The 21,563-nt window shown below is 44.4% G+C and overlaps 1 protein-coding gene across 2 annotated transcripts in view; it reads left to right on the plus strand.

Annotated features, from left to right (window-relative positions):
- The first annotated feature begins 20 nt into the window (after positions 1-20).
- Positions 21-21,563, plus strand: part of Tceanc2 (transcription elongation factor A N-terminal and central domain containing 2) — a 38,778-nt gene continuing 17,235 nt past the window's right edge. The window contains exons 1-3 of one of the 2 annotated variants that reach the window (XM_021160377.2): positions 21-379; positions 925-1,064; positions 13,301-13,442. In XM_021160377.2, coding sequence (XP_021016036.1) covers positions 966-1,064; positions 13,301-13,442 — 241 coding nt within the window. In that variant the 5' untranslated portion in view covers positions 21-379; positions 925-965. The remainder of the gene's footprint in view (positions 380-924; positions 1,065-13,300; positions 13,443-21,563) is intronic. The other variant, XM_029476141.1, reaches the window with a different exon arrangement.

Genomic DNA, 21,563 nt, shown 5'->3' on the forward strand with positions numbered 1-21,563 from the left:
GAGAGCTCCTCGGCCCCGCCCCGGCCCACCCAATCGGCTGCCTCCTGGCTCGTCTCTGGGACCGAAAACCTCTCGTGGGCGGGCTTGGGGACCCGGCCGACCATCTCAGCCTTGGGCTCAGAGCCGCGCCTGCCCCTTTCTCCCTGCCAGGCCGACTGGGGCCTGTAGTTCTCGGCGGCCTGGAGCGAGCTGAGGGGTGTTGCTTTCCTCAAGCACAGCTTCCGCACGCCTCGCAGTGCGTTCTGGGAAGTGTAGTTCCTGCCGGTCACAGCGAGGAACTGGGCCCCGGAAGAAGTGTACAAATAGTTACTACGCGCGGCCGGGCTGGAGGTCCCGAGGAGTCAAGAGACCAAGTCGCGTAGGCAGGTTGATTTTCCCGGTGGGTCTCACGTCGAGCTGTGATTGGATAAGTCCTTTCCAAGCCTCCTAGTGCTGGGGCCAAGGGAAGGATGGGATCCTTGCTCGTGGAAGGGTTGGAGTTCTCGGACACACAACAGTGGTTTCTAAAGCAGCTTCTGTATTGCGCCGGGGTCTGGAGATGGTTGTTGTGGGCCTTAGAGTAATTCTTAGGATTGGGGCTGCCGCGGAGTGGGTGTAAAGAGGGGTTCACTGAGCCCAGTGGAACCCTAACTCCATCACAACTCAACCTGAACTGGAAAAGGATTTCAGAAGTCACCCCATTACCCCGGGTAGTGGAATCCAATTCCCTCCATAGCGTGCCCCTCTGGCTCTTAGGAACTTAACCCAGGAAGTAAACTTGATTAAAGTTTCAGAAGAGATTTCCTCTTTCGAGAAGAAGTCTTATTTCCTGTAAATACCATCCAAAAGCCTTCATAATTCAGACGTGTTTAGAAAATCCAGTGGTGTCACTTCTGGGAATACACATCTCAACCTTAATGAAGTTTCACCCTGTTTCTTGAATAGACTACTCCTCAAGCACCTGAAGGTAGGCGGAGCCCCCAGCAATGGATAAATTCGTCATTCGAACGCCTAGGATCCAGAATAGCCCGAAGAAGAAACTCGGAGAAAAGGTTTACAAGCAAGCCACGATTGAGTCTTTGAAGGTGAGAAGGAATGTGGGATCAGAGAAAATGTGCAAAGGACTGTCATAAAGAGATAGGGTCAACGGGTTCCACTTAGGGAATCAAGACTTTTTGTTAAGCACCCTTCAGGGACCATTTTTTCTTTCTTACCCTGTACAGACTTTTATCAGTTCCTGTACCTCTGCTGCCCTGAATTAATCCAATTCTGGCTTTAGGGTATGGTTGCTAGCTGATAGAATCACTATCCCCCTTTATTAAAAAGTTTTTTCTTTTTAAGATGAATTTTTATTTATTTTGTTTTTCGAGACAGGGTTTCACTGTGTAGCCCTGACTGTCCTGGAACTCACCTGTAGACCAAGCTGACCTAGAACTCAGAAATCCCCCTGCCTCAACCTCTCAAGTGCTGGGATTAAAGGCTTGTGCTACCACTCCTGGCTAAGATTTATTCTTCTGTGTGTCTGTGTCTGTGTGTGGATATGGTCACTAGTGGCTTTGGCTCTCTTTGGAGCTGTAGTGATAGCGATTGTGCACTACCTAAAGTGGAAATTTGAGGTCCTGGAAACTGAACTAAAGTCCTCTGCAAGAGCAGTGTGTGGCAGGAATTTTAGTAGAATCATTGGATCTAGGGTAGGCATTAGGATGAAATAGCTGTTGTTCACTCTGTCTAGGGTAAACATCAGAATGAGTGGCTGTGTTCTAGAAGTACTTGGACCTTGAAGAAATCGCTGTAGGAAACAGCGATTGTTTTCTGTTAGCTATAGACTTGTTTTTCTGAAGGAGCTGTACAGCCTTTGGTCACAAGACAATTCTGGCACACTTAGAACATCCTGCATTATCGAGCATTGCAAACAGTACACTATAAAGGCTAAACTTGCAGGGGTGTGATGTTTTCCTTCACAAAACATCTCTCCAGCCCTGTTGTTTTTGCTTTTGCATGGCTTTTTGAGATTTGGTCCACAGAGGCTGGACCTCCTCCTGCCAGCAAGGCCTTAATATGTCCTGCAGTCTCTCTTTCTCCAAATGACCTGTGAGACGCAGAACACTGACAGCAACACCTGCTCTCAACCACCCCTGAGCCTCGTCTCTCCATCCGAAAAGTTTTTCTCAGGTATATTAAGTTTTCAAGTAGGATTCTATATACCTGTGGGTCAAATGACCCTTTCACAGGGGTCACCTAAGACTATTGGGAAAAAGACAGATATTTATGTATATACAATCATACCAGTAGCAAAATTACAGTAATGAAGTAGCAATGAAAATAACTTTATGGTTGGAGATCAACCCAGCATGAGGAACTGTATTAAAGGATTGGGAAGTTTGGGAGCCACTGCTCTAGACAGACCTAGTGCAGTGTGAATGGTGATGCTTTATAGTGGTCTGGCACCTTATGTGTAGTGCTTTGGCCAGAATTGTAACACAGGGCTTCATGACTCATGGCTCCACAGGCCCACCCTGGACCACAGAGACTTAAATGTGCTGTTTGCTTGCGGGAACTAAGCTTGATTCTAACTAGTTAGGAAGGGGCAAGGACTATTTACAAATAATCAGTCAAGCTAAGTGTGCTAGCCCACACTGGTAGCCTTGCACTTAGAGGCTAAGGCAGAAAGATGGAGAGTGCCGGGCATGGTGGTGCACGCCTTTAATCCCAGCACTTGGGAGGCAGAGGCAGGTAGATTTCTGAGTTCGAGGCCAGCCTGGTCTACAAAGTGAGTTCCAGGACAGCCAGGGCTACACAGAGAAACCCTGTCTCGACCCCCCCCCCCCAAAAAAAAAAAAAAAGGAAAGATGGAGCGTTCAAGAACATAATGGGTTGAGAGCAAGACTGTTTTGAGAAAGGGAAAGAACTATGTTAGGGTGTAGCTCAGTAGTAGAGTGCCTGCTTGCCATGTGTGAAGGGTCCCCAGTCAGTCTCCATTACCACCCCACCCCCCAAATGGAAAGCGTCAGTCATGTGACTGCTAAATGAACTGTGATGTACTGGGAGCAACTTGCAGAGAGTCCTTTTGGTCACTTTGCCTTTCCTGCATTTCTGGCTTCTTTTGACTTTTCCTCCTTGGCTTCTCTATCCATGAGTTCTGCCTTGTTTTGTGTGCTTAACCAAGGTGACTATATCCATCCCAAGACTGTGTGTAAGTGACACACCTGCTCCTCCAGTCTAGATTTCTAAGGCTGAGAGGGCATCTGGGGCTGCAAACGGTGGTGGTAAGGCAGCGTTCTGAGTACTTAGCTTAGGTCCTAGAGATGTTCTTTTCCTGGGTGCCCTTCTAGACTCGCCAGACCTGCATTAGAGAGCAGTGAAGGAAGAGGGCCTGCCAAGACAGTTTTGGGGGTGAGGACAAAGCTGGGGATTAAATCTCTTGAATGCTGAGTATGGAGCTGTATCTAGATCACCAGCCCCCATCCGTCTATAATCCTTTTGCTAGGAATCTTTACTTATTCCATTATCTTGGAAACACTATGGTATAGTGATGAAGAATATGCTGGAGCCAGGCAGGCAAGATGGCTCAGCGGGTTAATGGTGCTTGTTTCCAAGCCTGAAGATTTTAGTTCAGTCTGGGGAACCCCATGGTAGCAGGAGAGGACTGACACCCATAGCTTATGCTTCTGTCTGTCTCCCAGGTACAAAACCACTCTGATCTGAGGAGGATGTCTTTGTGTCGTTCATCTAACTTAAGTATGCTCCTCTTACTGCACACACTTCTGCTTTTTCAAAACTGCGTGTGTGCGTCCTGCTGCACTCTGAGCTTTGTGAACATGTGTACCCTCTTGGTTTTGTCCCTACTGCCTGGACATGTAGGATATCTTTCTAAACAATCAGGTCACCTAGAACTCTACAAGTTTTGTCATGACACATGAGATCTTTCCTGTTTGGCTCCAGCATGACTTATGCTTGTGGCTCTCCATTTATGTGAGAACTTTCTGGCCATACCCTCTTTCTTTCTTTCTTTCTTTCTTTCTTTCTTTCTTTCTTTCTTTCTTTCTTTCTTTCTTCCTTTCTTTCTTTCTTCCTTTCTTCCTTTCTTCCTTTCTTCCTTTCTTCCTTTCTTCCTTTCTTCCTTTCTTCCTTTCTTCCTTTCTTCCTTTCTTTCTTTCTTGGCTCCAGCATGACTTATGCTTGTGGCTCTCCATTTATGTGAGAACTTTCTGGCCATACCCTCTTTCTTTTTTTTTTTTCTTTCTTTCTTTCTTTCTTTCTTTCTTTCTTTCTTTCTTTCTTTCTTTCTTTTTTTTCTTTTTCTTTCTTTCTTTCTTTCTTTCTTTCTTTCTTTCTTTCTTTCTTCCTTCCTTCCTTCCTTCCTTCCTTCCTTCCTGTCTGTCTGTCTGTCTCTGTCTCTCTCTCTTTCTTTCTTCCTTTCATTTGTCCATCCATCTGTCCGTCCGTCCATCCATTCTTTTCTTCCTGCATGTCTCTTTTAAGCTGTTAGGGCTTTCTTTTGAGTTGGTGCTGGTCCCTTTTCCTATAAAATCTTTTTCTTTTTATAGAGTTAATTTCTCATTTTTCTACTCAATCAAGAACTACTTTCCTTGGAAACTTAGCTCATAAGTTACATACAGGGACTCTGAGATATTTACATCTGTGCCCTTGGAATGTATTAGTGTCTGGTATATATTAAAGTCATCAAGCATTTGTTAAAATTGAGCATTGAAATGTCTTCTGCCTCCTTAAAGGGAGTTGACCCTCCCGTCTTCAGTTAGTTCTCTCTCTCTCTTTAAACTTTTGTTCATTTTTTAATGTATATGAGTGTTTTACCTGTGAGTATGTATGCACCATGCACATCCAGCACCCGTGGAAGCTAGACAATAACATCAGATCATCAGGGGTCTGGAACTTCAGACCATTGTCAGCCGCCCTGTGGGTGTTGGGAACTGAACCCGGGTTTTCCAGAGGAGCAGACAGTTCTCTGAATCACTGATCTGTCTCTCCACACCCTTATAACAGTCTCGATAGTTCTACAACTGTTACTGTGAAACAACTTAATGCCCAGCATAAGACAAATCTGAAATCAAACTATAAGCCGTCATGAGACTTCCAATAAGGGCATGAGAGGTAATAGTAATATAAAATGGAGTTTATTACAAAATTATCATATAGGCAATAAAGAAGAGAACAAGTCAAGTGTTGTGACAGATGCCAGTGGTCTCCTCACCTGGGAAATAAAAGCAGGAAGATCAAGGAGTTTAAGATCATCCTGGGATGCTTAGCAAATTGAAGGCTAGCCTGGGCTATATGAGACCCCCATTTCAAAACCTGACTGTTTCACTGGTTAGAGAAGCGTATGTGACAAGTACCTTAAAGGATGGAAGGTAAAGGGAGGCCTCACACAAAGCCACGAGTGTTCCCTGTTCTCTTTCCATGTGTTTCTGTGTGTTCTTTTTTATATGTGCACAGTGGCAGTGGCTTAAAAGGAAGGTGTGTTTAGCTGTGTGTGATTTAGAGAGTTTGCTAGATCCATTCTCTGCCAATCACTTATTCCTGTACACAGCTCTAGTTTTTATTTGTCTAGAGACAGAGCATCACAGTGACTCAGGCTGATTTGTGATCTGCCTGCCTGGTCACCCTGTGTTGGGATCAGAGGCACATGCCACTGTGGCTGACTAGCCCTCTGGTTTAATGGGAGAATCCGCTGAAATTGAAGCCTGGTTTTTCTCAGCAGTGTCAGGAATGACTCCTAGTAATACCCAGTCTGCAGAACACAGAAAATGCCTGACATGTAGAAAAGACCATAGGTTTGGGGGTGGGTTTTAGTTTTTCGGTTTTTTGTTTTGTTTGTTTTGCTTTTTTCCCCAAGGTTCTAGCAAGATGACTCAGCTGGTAAAGGCGCTTGCCACCAGGACCCAAATGGTGGCAAGAAGGAACCAACTCAGAGGCTAGTTTCTGACCAACACATGTGCTCCATGACCTGGGCATGCACAAACTAAAAGAATAAAAAATGTAAAAAAAAAAAAAAAAAAAAAAAGTTTAAAGCTCAAGATAGGGTTATTATGATGATGATAATGGCATTTATTGAGCCTGGTTTTATAGGCCAGACCTTATGCTAATACTTTGCAGCTATTCACTCTTAAGTCCTAGTAACAGTGGTGAAAGGTTTAATCATTTACAGCTGGAGATTCCAGGGGCTGGAGACATGGCTCAGTGGTTAAGAACACTGGCTGTTCTTCCAGGGGATCAGGATTCTATTCCCAGCACTCAGGACAGCTCACAACCTTCTAGAACTCTAGTTCCAGATATCTGACACCCCCTTCTGGCCTCTGAGGGCACCAGGCATATATAAGGTGAACAGACATGCATGCAGGCAAAAACCCATACACATAATGAGAGAGAAAACAAGGCATGGAGAGGTGAAGTGGTTGCCCAAGGCCAGCGCAGCACCACATGGCAGAGCTGGGATTTGCACTAGGCAATCTGGGCCTGTATAGTCTGCCCACTAAAACTAAAAAGAAGTAGAGGTTTCTGAGTGCCCAGCTAGGGAGGCATAAAAATGATCTTAGGATCATTTTACTTCTGTTATCAGCATATTACAAGTAATTTCACCAGAGTCTTATCTCATTCAATAAAAGAGATACTTGGTGGAACTCATGTCCTGCACATTTAAATGGTAAAGGTTAATTTGGGTAATCTCATCCTGCTCCTTTAGGAAGAGATTTCTTCTATTAGTTCCAAGAACACTTCTTCTTTTTACTATTATTAAAAGATAGAGAATATGCCAGTTCGCTCAGGTTTAGCACTCGAAAGAGCTAATGCTTTATGAACCTTCCCTTGTAGGGCTGACCAGCCAGTGTGTTGTCTCCTGCCCCAGCCAGTGGAATGGTGTGCACACGACTGCTTATGAGTTATTATTTTCTGTGTTCAAACCTGGCATTGCAGCCATTCCCAGATGTAATACCAGATGAAAAGCGTATCTTTCCAGTGATAACTGTTCAATTCTCAGAATAGCTCTCTAAGTTATGGTCTGCATTCATTTCTCTGTATCTGTTTATGTTCTAAGTAATCATGAGAATCTGAAAGGCCTCTTTATATGGATACAGTGGGGGGTGGTGCAGGCCTATAACACTGTAACTCCAGCACTCTGATGGTGGTGCAGGCCTATAACACTGTAACTCCAGCACTCTGAGGGTGGAACTGGAAGGTCATCCTCAGCTGCCTAGCAAGTTCAAGGCTAGGGACCTGGCTGTATGTGACCATACTGTGCCCTCCAAAAAAAAGTGAAAATAGCTATAGGGAAATATTTCTTTGATATGTAGAATTCTGCCCTTACTTTCCAGACCTGAAACTATTATAACAGTTTTGCTTCGTTTTACTTTCTTTGCATTGAGGATGGCAGATAAAGTAAGAAAAAGTTATTCGGATTCTCAAGTTATAGTCTGGTGGAAAAGGTAGTCTTGTTCATGAGTGTGTGCAGAAGTATAGGTACAGGAAATGGGACACAAAGAGGAATGTGGTCCAAGGCTGTGAAAGGCTTCAAGGAAAAATTGATGCTGCAGAGTCTCTGAAAGACAATGGCTGTCAGGCAAGGGAAGGCCATCCTAGGGAGTGGGTGTGAAGTGCCGATTGGCAGCTGCTGAATGTATCTAGAGACTGACAGGATCGCAAGTCATGGAAGACCTTTTTTGTTTGTTTGTTTGTTTGTTTGTTTTTCCAGGCAGGGTTTCTCAGTGTAGCCCTTGCTTTCCTGGAACTCACTCTGTAGACCAGGCTGTCCTGGAACTCAGAAATCCTCCTGCCTCTGCCTCCCAAGTGCTGGGATTAAAAGTGTACACCGGGGCTGGTGAGATGGCTCAGTGGGTAAGAGCACCCGACTGCTCTTCCAAAGGTCCGGAGTTCAAATCCCAGCAACCACATGGTGGCTCACAACCATCCGTAATGAGATCTGATGCCCTCTTCTGGTGTGTCTTAAGACAGCTACAGTGTACTCACATATAATAAATAAATAAATCTTTAAAAAAAAAAAAAAAAAGTGTACACCACCACTGCCCAGCCCCCCACCTTTTTAAGATTTATTTATTTATTATATGTAAGTATACTGTAGCTGTCTTCAGACACTTTTTCTTCTCTCTCCTGCCCCGCTCACTCCAGCCCAAAGATTGATTGATTGATTTATTATATGTAAGTACACTAGAACTATCCTCAGACACTCCAGAAGAGGGCATCAGATCTCATTATGGATGGTTGTGAGCCACCATGTGGTTGCTGGGATTTGAACTCAAGACCTTCAAAGAGCAGTCAGTGCTCTCAACCACTGAGCCATCTCTCCAGCCCCCCATGGAAGACCTTTTATATCAAGTTTAGACTTAAGCCTCCTCCAGCACTTAGGAAGCAGAAGCAGATGGATCTCTGAGTTCGAGGTAGCCTGGTCTACAGAGTGAGTTCCAGGATAGCCAGGGCTACACAGAGAAACCCTGTCTTGGAGGGGAAAAAATGTTTGGGCTTACTTTGTTCCATAAGTCAAAATAATCTGACTTGGGATTCCTAACCTGTTTCCAACCATGTATAGATACTAGATTAAAAGTCTAATAAGACAGGTATGGTGGCTCATTCATACCTTTTTAATCCCAGCCCTGGAGAGTCAGAGATAGGCGGATCTCTGTGAGTTCAAGGCCAGTCTGTCTACATAGTGGGTTCCAGGACAGCCAGGACTACAAGAAAGAGAAATCCTAAGGTCTAAGGAGAGACAGGAAGTTGAAACCTGGAGCTGTAAGTGGGCAGTGAAGCTGAGTTGTTTGGGGGTGTTGAAAGTAGCTGTAATGCTTAGATCTTGATCTCAGTATGGGGCAGGCCTCAGACCCTCATCGGCTGGAAGATGAAGCTGACCCCCATGCTCGCAGTGGAATTTGGAACTAAACGAAGTCTACCATGTTTATGAATGGTGAGCAGAAAAACTCTGCCTGCCAGTTGAAGAAAAGAGTGTAAAGATTGCCATCTTTTTGGGGCCTTAGATAAAAGAAGAGTCGACTGGAATACATTAAGAACCATATATCTTTCACCATGCATATAAACTGAAGTGTTAGTGTGAAGTCTAATATAAAGCAGGAAGTCCAAAACACAGGCAAATGTGAGCTTCTCTTAGGACACTTCACATCCTAGAGCACATAAGACTCCCCAAAAAGCATTATTTATTTATTTATTTATGTTTATGAGTACACGGGAGCTGTACAGATGGTTGTGAGCCTTCATGTGGTTGTTGGGAATTGAATTTTAGGACTTCTGCTTGCTCCGGTCAGCCCCGTTTGTTCAGGCCCAAAGATTTATTTATTATTATAAATAAGTATACTGTAGCTGTCTTCAGACACCAGAATAGGGCATCAGATCTCATTACAGGTGGTTGTGAGTCATCATGTAGTTGCTGGGATTTGAATTTAGGACTTTTGGAAGAGCAGTCAGTGCTCTTATCCGCTGAGGCATCTCACCAGCCCCCAGCAGCTCTCTTTAGGGAAGAAGTCATGGTTCAAATGAACCCTATGAGAAAGTAAACTACAAAGGCAGTGAGTGAATGGATAGATGTAATAAATTCTCCATTCCAAAAGATAGGGATCAGAGAATAATCTGAAATCTTAAGCATGTTTGTAATGTTCACAAAGATTTTAAAAAAGGAATAGAAATAAGAGTAAACAATTTGTCCAATGAAAAATACATGTTTGTTGAAGCAGAGACATACTGAACAGGTTAAATAAAAGTAGACAGATTAGTACCTAAAGAGAAAATGATAAATTGAAAGCTAAATAATAAGGAAATCATTTAGAATACATCACACAGAAATAAAAGAAGTATGAAAAAGCAATAGTTTTAAAAGACAGCTGTAAGATCAGCCCAGATTTCTTTGAACATGTGTTCTAAAAATGGCAATATTTAAGTGAAAGAGATACAATTACTTTTAAACTATGAAGAAAAAACTATAAAGAAAACCCAGAGCCAAGGGTGACGGTGCATACCAGTATCCCAACAATCTAAAAGTTAGGCCAAGAGGATGAAAGCTTAAGGCCAATGTAGGGTGCATCGAGCCCATCTCCAAACAAAACGAACGTAGTTTGTTTAGCAGATGATAAGAAAGGAGACAAAAAGTAAAGGAAAGAATATTTCTAGTGTGTAATACAGATGGACTAAATAAGGATATTGGAAACTAGGTCCTTAGGCTCTCTGGACAGGGGTGGAGAGCAAACCAACAGAGCACCCGCTACTCAGAGCATGAAGTACAGAGAAGATAAAGTAACAGGTGGAGACAGCGGGCAGAGTTTATTATAACAGTAGAAATACACAGGGAAGAAACTCCCAGGGCCTGTTAGGGAAATAGATGGCAAGAGTCTAAGATGTGTATATACAATAGTAGGATTACTATTCAATATTACTATTCATAGTTGAGCATAGTAGGTCAACTCTAACAATATGTTACTATGGAAACATCAATAAAATATACTGAATAAAAAAACCTGATATTTATTCCTTTCAATAGAAAATAGCTTCTTATGTGCCTTAGGTTTTGACCTTTTTTTTTTTTAAGATTTATTTATTATATGTAAGTGCACTGTTGCTGTTTTCAGACACACCAGAAGAGGGCACCAGATCTCATTGCGGATGGTTGTGAACCACCATGTGGTTGCTGGGATTTGAACTCAGGACCTTCTGAAGAGCAGTCAGTGCTCTTAAGCGCTGAGCCATCTCTCCATCCCGACTTTTTTTTTTTTTTTAAACCATTTAATAGTTTATACTGCAATACCACATAGGAAAAGATTTTTCTCTCAGCTTTGATTGAGTCTCCTAGGGCCGAGGACAGAGTAGATGTAAAGTGGCGTTTCCAAGTGACAATCTTGACCATCTCTTTGGAACATGTGCCAGCAGTATGTGAAGACTAGTGTCAGAATCCTGAGTCCACCACCAGCCATAGGCCGTAAAGAAGGTGGAAGTTAACAGAAGAGGCGAGTGTGTTCACTCCTCTGTGAAAGGGGGAGCAGAGGGAGAAGTGGAAGCTGCCATCCTTGGGAAGGTTTTAGGACAAAGATCTGGGCAATCATAGGAGAGAATGCTGGGTAGCCCAGCTTTAAATAGAGTGGCTGGGTTCACAGGATGCTTAGAAGGGCTCTGGGGTCCGTCCAGGGAAAGTCTGAGGACAAGGTTGCCCCAAACTGTATTTAGAAAGCATACAAAACAATGGGTTTCACTGCGACAGACACTTTCTTCTTCTTTATGTTTCTTATATTTATTTTGTGTGTGTGTGTGTGTGTGTGTGTGTGTGTGTGTGTGTGTGTGTGTGTGTGTGTAGGTCAGAGTTCTACCCTGTGGGTTCTAGGGAACAAACTCAGGGATTGAGACTTGGCAGTGCCTGAATCCTCTGCGCTCTCTCACCACCTCTTATTATGGTGTTGTTATACATTAAATTATATTTCCTTACTCCCTTCCCACTGTCCTTCCATCCTAACTCGACCTCTTCCTTCCAGGGGGAAAAAAAAAACCCTTCTGTTCTCATGTCACATGTATTCTATTACTCTTGCTCCCCTTTCCTGTAGGTCTCCTCCCTGCTCTTATTTGTGTGTGTGTGTGTGTGTGTGTGTGTGTGTGTGTGTGTGTGTGTGTGTGTGTGTGTAAAGTGACAGCTAAAAGAATCATCACCAATAATAATAGGTGCTTCAGGTGAGTTCTTAGCAGAGAGCTTTCCAGGGACCTGCAGGAGTCATCCTGTCAGGGAAGAGTCATCTTTAAAAATGCCCTCCAGTTCAGAGACAGCCAAACTATAGTGACATCAAATCTTTTCTTTGCTCCCTTCCTAGCATTGAACCCAGAAAGCAAAACTAATGCTAGCAGGCTGGGAGCCTGGAGATAGGGTACAGGTGAACCGTCATTTCACCCTTGGCTTCTAAGCTAGAAGCAGACCCCATGTTCTCCCCCAAGGGAAGGAGATAAAGTTTTTATGGGGATTATCTTTATGGCATGGCTATATTGAAATTTTATGTGGAACACTGTACACGTGCCAAGTGTGGTGAGGAACGTCCATGATGTGAACATCAAGATAAACACTACCAGAGCCCTCAAAGCTTCTAGGCCCTTCCTGACCCTCAGCTGCCCCCTCCCCTCCATTGGATGGTACTAGACATCCAAGATAAGATGTTTGTTCCTCTCCTTTCCTTTCCTTTCCTTTCCTTTTCCTTTCCTTTCCTTTCCTTTCCTTTCCTTTCCTTTCCTTTCCTTTCCTTTCCTTTCCCTTTCTTCCTCCCTCCCTCCCTTCCTTCCTTCCTTCCTTCCTTCCTTCCTTCCTTCCTTCCTTCCTGTCTATCTGTCTGTCTGTCTGTCTTTGTTTTTTTTCTTTCTTTTGGTTTTTTGAGACAGAGTTTCTCTGTGTAGCACTGGCTGTCCTGGAACTCACTCTGTAGACCGGACTGGCCTCAAACTCAGAGACCTGCCTGCCTCTGCCTCCTGAGTGCTAAGATTAAAGGGGTGCACCATCATGCCCAGCTCGAAGATACTTAATTTTCAATTATGTAAGCTACTTTACTTTTTTACTTTTTGTCTACCAGTTTTGTTTACTAAGAAGTCCTTAGTTTAACTGTATCAAAATTACAGAAAAATCACATAACAGTATAGCTTTCCCATCTTCTTCCCCCATATTCCTAATCCCTAGCGTTTAATGGAAGCGTGAGGATCAGCCTTAAGGTGGCAGCTTCTGGGAAGGATGGAGAGAGGTGTGTTTGCGGAGGGTGTAAAGGGACTTAAATTTTATAATGCTTTATTTTATGAGGAATGGTAAAATAATAATCTCATTAAGTGGTGGTTTGCTCTCTGTATCTTTTTGTGTGTTTGAAATTTTTTAAAAAAGAAGTTTTCTTTCTCTCAGGAAAAAAAAATAGTTGAGTTTTCTCCTCTGGGAAGTGGGGAACTGTTCGTGTGATTTTTACTGTTGAAGTAAACATGGCTTTATGGCTTCTCTGTGCATAAATTAGGACACTTGAGTGAGCTGCGAGGGTGATCCGCCTTAGCACTCACCGTTTTCATTCCTCTCTCCTGCTTCACCTCTCATGGGGGATGTGCCATGGTGCCCGGCACGGTGAGATGGAAAGTTACACTTTTCCTAATAGATGCAACTCCCCAGATCTGCAGTAAGCAGGCCTGCCTCTAAGCAATTACCCCTCATTTGGGGCCATCAGACACACTGCTTTGGTTCAGGTCATAATCAATAATTCATATGTCAATAGGAGAGCCATTAGCTCAGGTGGAGGCAGATGTCTTTCTAATGAAAGGGTTCCATTTTCCAAATAACTGTTCTTTTTTGCAGAGAGTTGTGGTTATAGAAGACATAAAAAGATGGAAAACTATGTTGGAGCTTCCTGATCAAACCAAAGAAAACCTAGTTGCTGCCTTACAAGAATTAAAGAAGAAAATCCCCTCCAGGGAGGTGTTGCGATCCACAAGGATAGGTACGCTCCTGGCCTCTGAGAGTACTTCCAGACTGTCTCCCTTCTTCCTATACACCACGAGTGACCTGACCCATCTGTGCTTTCCACACCTGCTGGAGGGGACCGTTGTTTAGAGCTCTGTCCTAACCTCAGGCTGGGGATTTATAGTAAAAAATAGTGATATATAGTAAAATATAATAATATATAGTAAAAAACATCTTTAAACTGAAGTGAAAATACACAAAACACAGTCCTCACTCTTTTACACTTTCTGCTTTCATTTTATTGTGTGTTGGGAATGGGCTTGGGTGTGTGTTTGCCACAATGTACACATGGCAGTCAGAGCACACATTAGTGGATGTTTGTTCTTTCCCTCCAACATGTGAGTCCTGAGATCAAACTCAAGTTGTCAGGCTTGGTGGTAAGCACCTTTACCCACTGAGCCACCTTACTATATCTCCCCACCTTTTGATTAGAGTTAGCGGAGTTGCTAGCATAAAATAACTATTATTATATAAGGTTTTAAAAGCATGTGTCCAATATCTGTGCTTACCATATAGACTACATACAGGTAACATTTGGAGTGTGCTTGATGCTGACTGTGCAAAATGATTAAGACTTGGTTGTGACCTTGAGTTGTTGAGGGCTTGGTAGAGAGGCGGTGGTGTAGACATAAAGCAGTGGTACCCCACTGTAGCTATAAATAAGCACATGTGACCCTCTGTCCACTGGATCTGGAGAGTCTGCATGCGATCGGAAAGGATAGGGCAGTCACTACAATCTGGGGACTTCAGAAAGGCTTCATAGAGGCGGTGGTGATTCAGTTAAATCCTGAAAGAAACGCAGCTTAATCTGCCATCAGTGGCAATAACTGGCGAAGCCTTGTTTATAAAACAAAACGATAGCAACATTTGCCACCATGTCATTTATTATAGCTTTGGAGAGATTTCAGAGGTGAGGGAGGGAGTGCGTTGAGTTGCCGTCTTAGTACAGCACACAACTGTGGATAATATGCACGGGAAGAACAACATGTGTTCCTCAAGCTGCTCTCAGCTCCCCGGGGAGTCCAGGGCAGTCCTTCACAGCTGCTGCTCCTGCCCTCCCCAGTGCAGCCATCGCCTCCTCTGCCTCCCCTTGACCTCCTGTTCCTGAGATGCAGGAGAGAGCAGCGTCACCCTGTCACTAACAGCTGGGAAGAGCTTTACAGAGTCCCCAGGGAGCCCTCAAGAGTCTTAGAGTTGCACCCCTGTAATATAAACCAGAGTCTGAGGAAATTAGATGCTTAAAGAATATAAAACCCTATCATTATAGCCAAGGAGATGCTACCATCTGCTGCAGGATTTGCTGTCTTTATAGGTTGTGGACGCTAGAGGGCAATGTGACCATTCACATGAGCCTGTAAGGTCTTTCCACCAGTAGAGGGTACTAGTGTTTAATATTTTGTGATGTGTTTATTGATGCATATATGTATGTATGTGATCCTGTTTAGACATATACCACAGATGTCATATGTGATCAGATCTTAAATCTCAACATAATAAGCTAGGATTGTCCTAAAAGATGGAACAGGGGAGGATTTTGAAAACCATTTGTTTGACCACTGAGTATGGTGAGTGTTTTCAAGAATGGGTGTGTCAGATATCTCGAGAATACAGTGAAGGGCCGGAACAGAACTACCAAGAGGTTTGACTTAGCAGGAATTGGAACCTGTCCAACTTTTGAGCCCTGACCTTATTGAGCCTTCCTTAAACTTGAAATTGCATGGACTGCCGAGGGTTCTTGGTTCCTTTACAGTTATATCAGATAAAAAGCTTATTTGGATCACTTCCTGACAATGTTTATGCTTCAACTTTTAGCCTTCCTGCCTCCCTACCTTGTGGGATGTAAGCACCAAGTATCTACGGAGTGTCTTCTGTGTGCTGGGAGCTATGGGGTATAAGGGAAACAGGAATTGCTCCCTTCTTTCTGGAGCTTTACATCTGACGGAAACGTAGGCAGTTTAATAAGACAGTGCTCTGACGATGGGGAGAAGTTAGCCAAGTGTGTGGAAGCAGGGAAGAGCGTGTTGAGGAATGTGTCAGGCAGAGGATGCGTCCTGGAAGCTGCGTGGAGGGTGGAGGTGCGGGAGAGAACATGGTCACATTCCAAGAGCTCTGAGTTGTTAGGCGTATTTAAAATGCAATACGCCAGAGAGTATGGCAAGAAATGCAGCTGAGAGACGGTCTGAACCAGATGGAGACGGCTTTTCATAAGCAATCTGACAATATATTAGTTATCTATTACTATATAAAACTTCCCTAAAATGTAGCTGCTTAAGAAAGTATTGTTTCTCATAGTTTCTCTGACGGTCAGCAATTCAGGAGCCAGTGTATTGAGTGGTTCTGGCTCAGAGTGGGTTTGGTTTGGTGTGATGTGGTAGGGGCTCCTAAAAACTGTGATCAGAGGTGTACCCCACCCCTCCTTGTCTTTTAAAAGCTTGTTATCGGGCTGTTGCTTAGAGCTTCAGTCATCTGAGGGCCTTCCTAGATGCACACTTTAGAGGCTTGCTCAGAGAGGGCCCTTAGTTCCTTGTCACATAGACCTGTCATTATGGCTGCGCCTCACAGCAGCTGAAGTCCCCAGAGCCAGAGATCCAAAAAGGACAAGAAGATAAAACAACAACCGATACAGAAGCCAAAATTTATTGTTTGTTTGTTTCTTTGGTTGGTTTTTATGAAACTGAGTTTCATTGTGTACTCCAGCTTGGCCTGAAACTCACTATGTATCCAAGCTGGCCTCAAACTTGTGATTGTCTCACCTCAGACTCTCAAGTGCTGGGCTCACAGGTATGAGCTGCCACTCCTGGCTTATAACCATTCTCTCTTCTCTAGTCCCTCCTGAGAGCCTACAGGTAGAACGGTGCTAAACCTGTTCTTCATAGGTTTATGTCATAGTCTTTATCCTGTTATCTCTCTCGGCATTCTAGGTAATTTCTTCCAAACTACTAATTCTCTCTTCTGCCGATTCTAACTCGTTCATGAGCTCTTTATATATATATATATATATATTTTTTTTTTTTTCCTTTTTGTATTTCGAGACAGGGTTTCTCTGTGTAGCCCTGGCTGTCCTGGAACTCCAGAGCTCTTTATTTCAAAGCCATTTTCATTTTTTCATATTTCCTATTTCTTCTAGAACCATAGAACATCCCAGAGGAAATGTCCAAAAAGATGTTGGATGCAGCCTTTAATCCCAGCAGTCAGGAGGAAGAGTCGAGGAAATCTTTTAGTCAAGGGCAGCCAGGGCCCTTGTGTGTAAAACAGAGAAACCCTGTTTTACAAGACAAAACAAACCAAACAGAAAAGGTATTGGATGGATAAAGCTGAAACTAAAGAAAGATTATAACCATTTCAGTGGGAATTATTTATTGTTATTAACATATAGGTAGTGAGGAGACAGAAATAGATAAGCCTTTTCAGGGTGACTGTAAGGAAAACAAGGAGCCAAGTCCAAAATTCTGATGCACTCGGATATATTTAAGGGGTTTAGAGGACCATACTGAGAAAGATGGCCAGAGAAACAGAAGAGAATGTTGTCATTGGAATTAAAGGAAAGAGGCAGGGTTTTGAGGGAGGTACGGTCAGTCATATCTGAGGTTATCACTGTGTCAAATAAGCTTAGTCTAACAATGGAATAGGTTATAAAAAAGTGATTAGTAATTTTAGTACAGTCTCAGAAGCAAGGTGGGGGCAGGGGCTTGAGGAGCAAAGGAGGGGCGCAGAAAAGGAAAATGCTTCTGAGAAGGAGAAGGAGTGACAGGAAGAGGAAGAGGAAGGAAATGGATGGGAACAGGGTTTTAAGGGAGGAGAGACTTGGGATGTTGAACACTAATGAGAAGGATCCAGTCGAGTGAGAGGAGTTAGCGTCGGAGGAAGCTTACAGGGCGAGGTCTCTGTTAAACTAATGAGCAGCGTGACAATCAGCAAGGGCCTTGGAATAATTCACTCACTTGACACATATCAAGGACCTTAACTTACCGTGCCTTATGCTGAATGCCAGAGAGTGATGCCTGGTCTGTGTTGGTAAGATCCTCAGGTCTTGCTTAGAAAGGAAGCATGTGACTGTATACTTACAGTTGACCTTTGAAAAGACTCAAGTCAGGCTGTGCAGTGGAGCCCGTGGGGGTGCAACAGCACTCTCCTCTCTCCGTGGAGTGGGAAGGGTTTTCACAGACACGTGCTTTCCGTAGGTCGGAATGAGCTCCTGTTCATTTCAGTGTTTCGTAGAATCTCTTATTAGCAACCTATAAGGTTAAGCAAATACACTTGTAACCATTGATGCAGTCAGCTATAGGATACATGACTGGAGCTTCCAGTGGCTAAGAGAAGGTAAAGGTGAGGGATACCAGGGGAAGGGAGACCACTTGGTGGCCATCCAGGCATTTGTTTAGGGAGTAGTTACTCAGTGCCTGCTATGCTGGCTACTTTTAAACTGTCAGCTCAACCTAGAATCATGTGGGAAGAGAGCCTCGAGGAATTTTCTGAATCCACTTTCTTATAGACATTTCTTTGTGAGATTGTCCCAACTGATAGTTGGTAGAGGAAGGTCCCACCTACTGTGGGAGGCGCCATTGCCTGGTCTGGGCCCTGGACTCTGTGATGGTAGAGAGAACTTGCTGAGCGCTAGCAGGACTTGGCTTTTATGCTCTCTGCTCTTGACTGTGGTCGTGAGGCTTTAAGCTCCTTCCCTCACTCCCTGGCAGCAATGGACTCTGACCTGCAACCCAGTGAGCCCTTCTTCCCTAAGTTACTCCTGCCACAGTGTTGTATTGCATCAACCAGTGAAGCTGCAGCACCTGCCGAGTGCCAGGCACTGGCATGGATGCCTGCGATTGACACTGATAAAGGTCTCTGTCCTAGCTGAACATGGCGAATCCTATCTATAGTCCTAGCGTTGAAGAGGCTAAGGCAGGAGGATTGCCGTGGGTTTGAGCCATCCTGGACTCCACAGTGAACATCAACAACAAAACAGTAACAAAAGGAAACAAAGCCCAGAGAAGAAGCAGAAGTCCTTTGTATGGTGGTAGATGGAGATGGTTCATGGGAAAGGCTAGCAGTGAACAAACACGCAACAGGTGTCAGGGAGGGAGTGACCCATGGGAGCAGAGTGTGGCTCTGGTCACAGGACGAGACATGGTACAAGCATGAAGGACTGAGAATGGAGCAGAGAAACAGCTCCACAGACAGCCCTTAGCTGGACGTCACAAGGGCCAGCTGTGGGAGTGGGTGTGGCCCAGCAACTCCTCTGTCCTTACTAGTTCTCCTTACTCCTCTTCCTCGTTAGCTGTCCTTGCCCCCTTTCCCAGACACCGTTTCCCTTTCTAAATGCTGGCTGGGCACAGTGCCCTTCTCTGGCCTCTCTCTCTCTCCCAGCGGGCTTCTCCCACACTCACACTTCTCTCTCAGGACACAGTGATTTTATTCTGTCTGAATCCAATGTCTTGTCTCGGTTCTCATCTTCCAGACCTGTGATTTGAAACCGTTGATTATTTTCCTTTCTCTTGGCATAAGTGACACTGAGCCGGCTGCTACTTCTGTATTTTTAACTGGGTTCCCTCCCAGCTCTTATCTTGGTTTGTAATTACTTATTTAATTATTTGCCTCTTTATTTTCTATGTGCTGAGCAGTCTCTGTGCCAGCAGGGCCGTGCTGTTGTGTGTGCTGCCTCACACCTCACTGCTAGAGAACCTGAGTGCAGAATGCGCCTGTCCAAGAGAGGGAAGGGCCAGGAGTCGGCGGCATTCTCCATGCTCTGCTTGCCTTCCAGCTCTGCTTCTTGCTTTTCCCAGCAATGATGCTTCTTCAGGAAGGGCAGCCCAGCCTTGCGCAGCCTACCCAAGACCTTCATCTAGACTGCCCTGTGTGCCTCCTGTCTTCATCTGGGTGGGAATCTTACATCCTAGGAGCGTTGTCTTCATTTGCATGCCTGCATCTTAAACTCTTAGTAACCCAACAGGCCAAAAACAGATAGGTCAGAGAAATAGATTCTTATTTTCATTTACTGAGTAGACGAAGTGTTTGTAATAGGCTTGTCAGCCATTTGTCCTTTTCCTTTCTCTTTTCTTCTTTCTTTCTCTCTCTCTCTCTCTCTCTCTCTCTAAATTAATTGTGTTCTTTGTTCATTTACTGGTAAGAGTTTATCATTTTGATTTTTTTGAGACAGGGTTTCTCTGTATAACAGCACTGGTGTCCTGCAACTTACTTTGTAGACAATGGCTGGCCTCAAATTCACAGAGATCCTCCTGCCTCTGTCTCTGCCTCCCAAATACTGAAATTAAACGTGTGTGCCACCACACCCAGCCTGCATTTTGAATTCTTTTAAACTTTTTTAATGGAAATGTCCAGCTCAAATGAGACTGTTAGACTAGAAATACATATTGGAAGTGAGTTTCTGGGAATCACAAAAGTGAATGAATTCTCTGAGTTCAAGGAAGGACTTGAACCTGGAAGGAAATTCATGGTAAGAAAGTGGGAAGAAGGGCAGCTGTGGAGAGGCTAAGAGACTGTGGGAGCAGGAGAAAAGCAGGCCGGGAAGTGCCACATGGGCCAGGGACAAGTGTCTTCAGAGACACTGGAAATGAGTGGCCCCGATCCTCTAACGTGGTCAGGGAAGCTGAGGGCCAGCTATGAAAAGACGTTTGAGCCTTGCAGTTATTGGGCCTCTGTGAGGATTCTTCATCATTTGAAGAATGAGCAGTGGGCAAGGGGCATCAAGCAAACCAACGATGAGGGAGGCGAGGAGGAAGGCTGCAGACAGGTGGGCGGGCCCTCCTGAAGGCCTACATGTGAGAGTCCAGGGAAATGGGTCTGTCTGTTTTAGTGACCTGATTTCAGAGGTGTCTCTCTACTTTAACTCATGATTGGCTAACTGCAGTAAATAGCTACTTATATTTATAAAGTGCTGTCACATCCATGACACTTTTGACCCATGTAACAGTCCTGTAAAGTCATTACAATTATTTTCTCCATTTTGAAAATGGGAAAATTGAAGCTTCCGGAATTTAAAGTAACTTGCTCCGAGGCAGACAGGCAAATGATGAGCAACAGTGCTAAGACATTCCTTCCCGCGGTCTCCGCTTCCCACACCTGAAGGTCTGCAAGGCTGAAGGGAAGGTGTTGGCAGGGTCACACGCCTTCTGAAGGCTCCTTCTTAAAAGCTACCTGTGTTCCTTAGCTTGCAGTCCCCTTTCTCCATCTTCAAACGAGTGAATTAGAACTCTCCTCACACCCAGAGTCTCCCTGACCCCCCCCCTTCTGCTTCTTCCACACAGACACCATGTCCTAATTCAAGGGGCTCATGTGATTACCTTGAGCCCACTGTGGGAAATCAAGGCTTATCTAATCTCAGGTCCCTTAACCTGAATCACACCTGTAGGCCCCTTTGCCGTTTAAAGTAATGCAGTCACGGAGGTGATGCGAGTGTTTCTTGGGCACCATTTTGTCTCCCACATCCTCACTTGTGTTTACTGTTTCAGGCTTCCATGTTCTTGCTCCCTTATGCCAGTCTTCTCTCCTTGAGTAATTATCAACACTCAGGGGCAACACTGCCTCTTTTGTGGTATTCCCGGGTTAGTTGAGTTGACTCGTTTGTTCTTTAGGGCCTTTGGAGGCCCTCTTCAGTAAGATTCCAGGGCCCGTAAATAGCATCATGAGTCAGTGTGTTAGTCCCACCTGCAGATCCTTAGTGCAGGGCCCTGTTTTGCTCAGCATTCTGACCAGTGCCCAGCCCGGGCCTGGGATACACTTGGTATTTAGTAGTGTTTGTTAAATCAGCAAAGGGCTGCTTCCTGTGGGGAATTTGTCTTAACAATGTGTTAGGATGCAGAAACCCTTAACCTTAAACCCAGGGGACCTGACCCAGGTCATAAGACCAGCAGTGACACTGTTTACTTTAAAATATAAACTTCATGGAGCAAATAATGACTTTTTGCAGATCATTAACTTCCTTGATGTAGCTACTGACCAACTTGTAACCCTGGGGAAAGGTCGTGGAACCTCATTCTTTTTTTCATTGAAATCAGAGAAGGTAGGACTGTTTGATCACCAGAGGTGAGAGAGTAGGGCAAACGCTGGGCTGCTTCTGTATGCCCTTGACACCAGCCCTGCT

This window comes from Mus caroli, unplaced genomic scaffold (assembly GCF_978045245.1).
Source record: "Mus caroli unplaced genomic scaffold, Mus_caroli_1 scaffold_6, whole genome shotgun sequence".
NCBI lineage: Eukaryota > Metazoa > Chordata > Mammalia > Rodentia > Muridae > Mus > Mus caroli.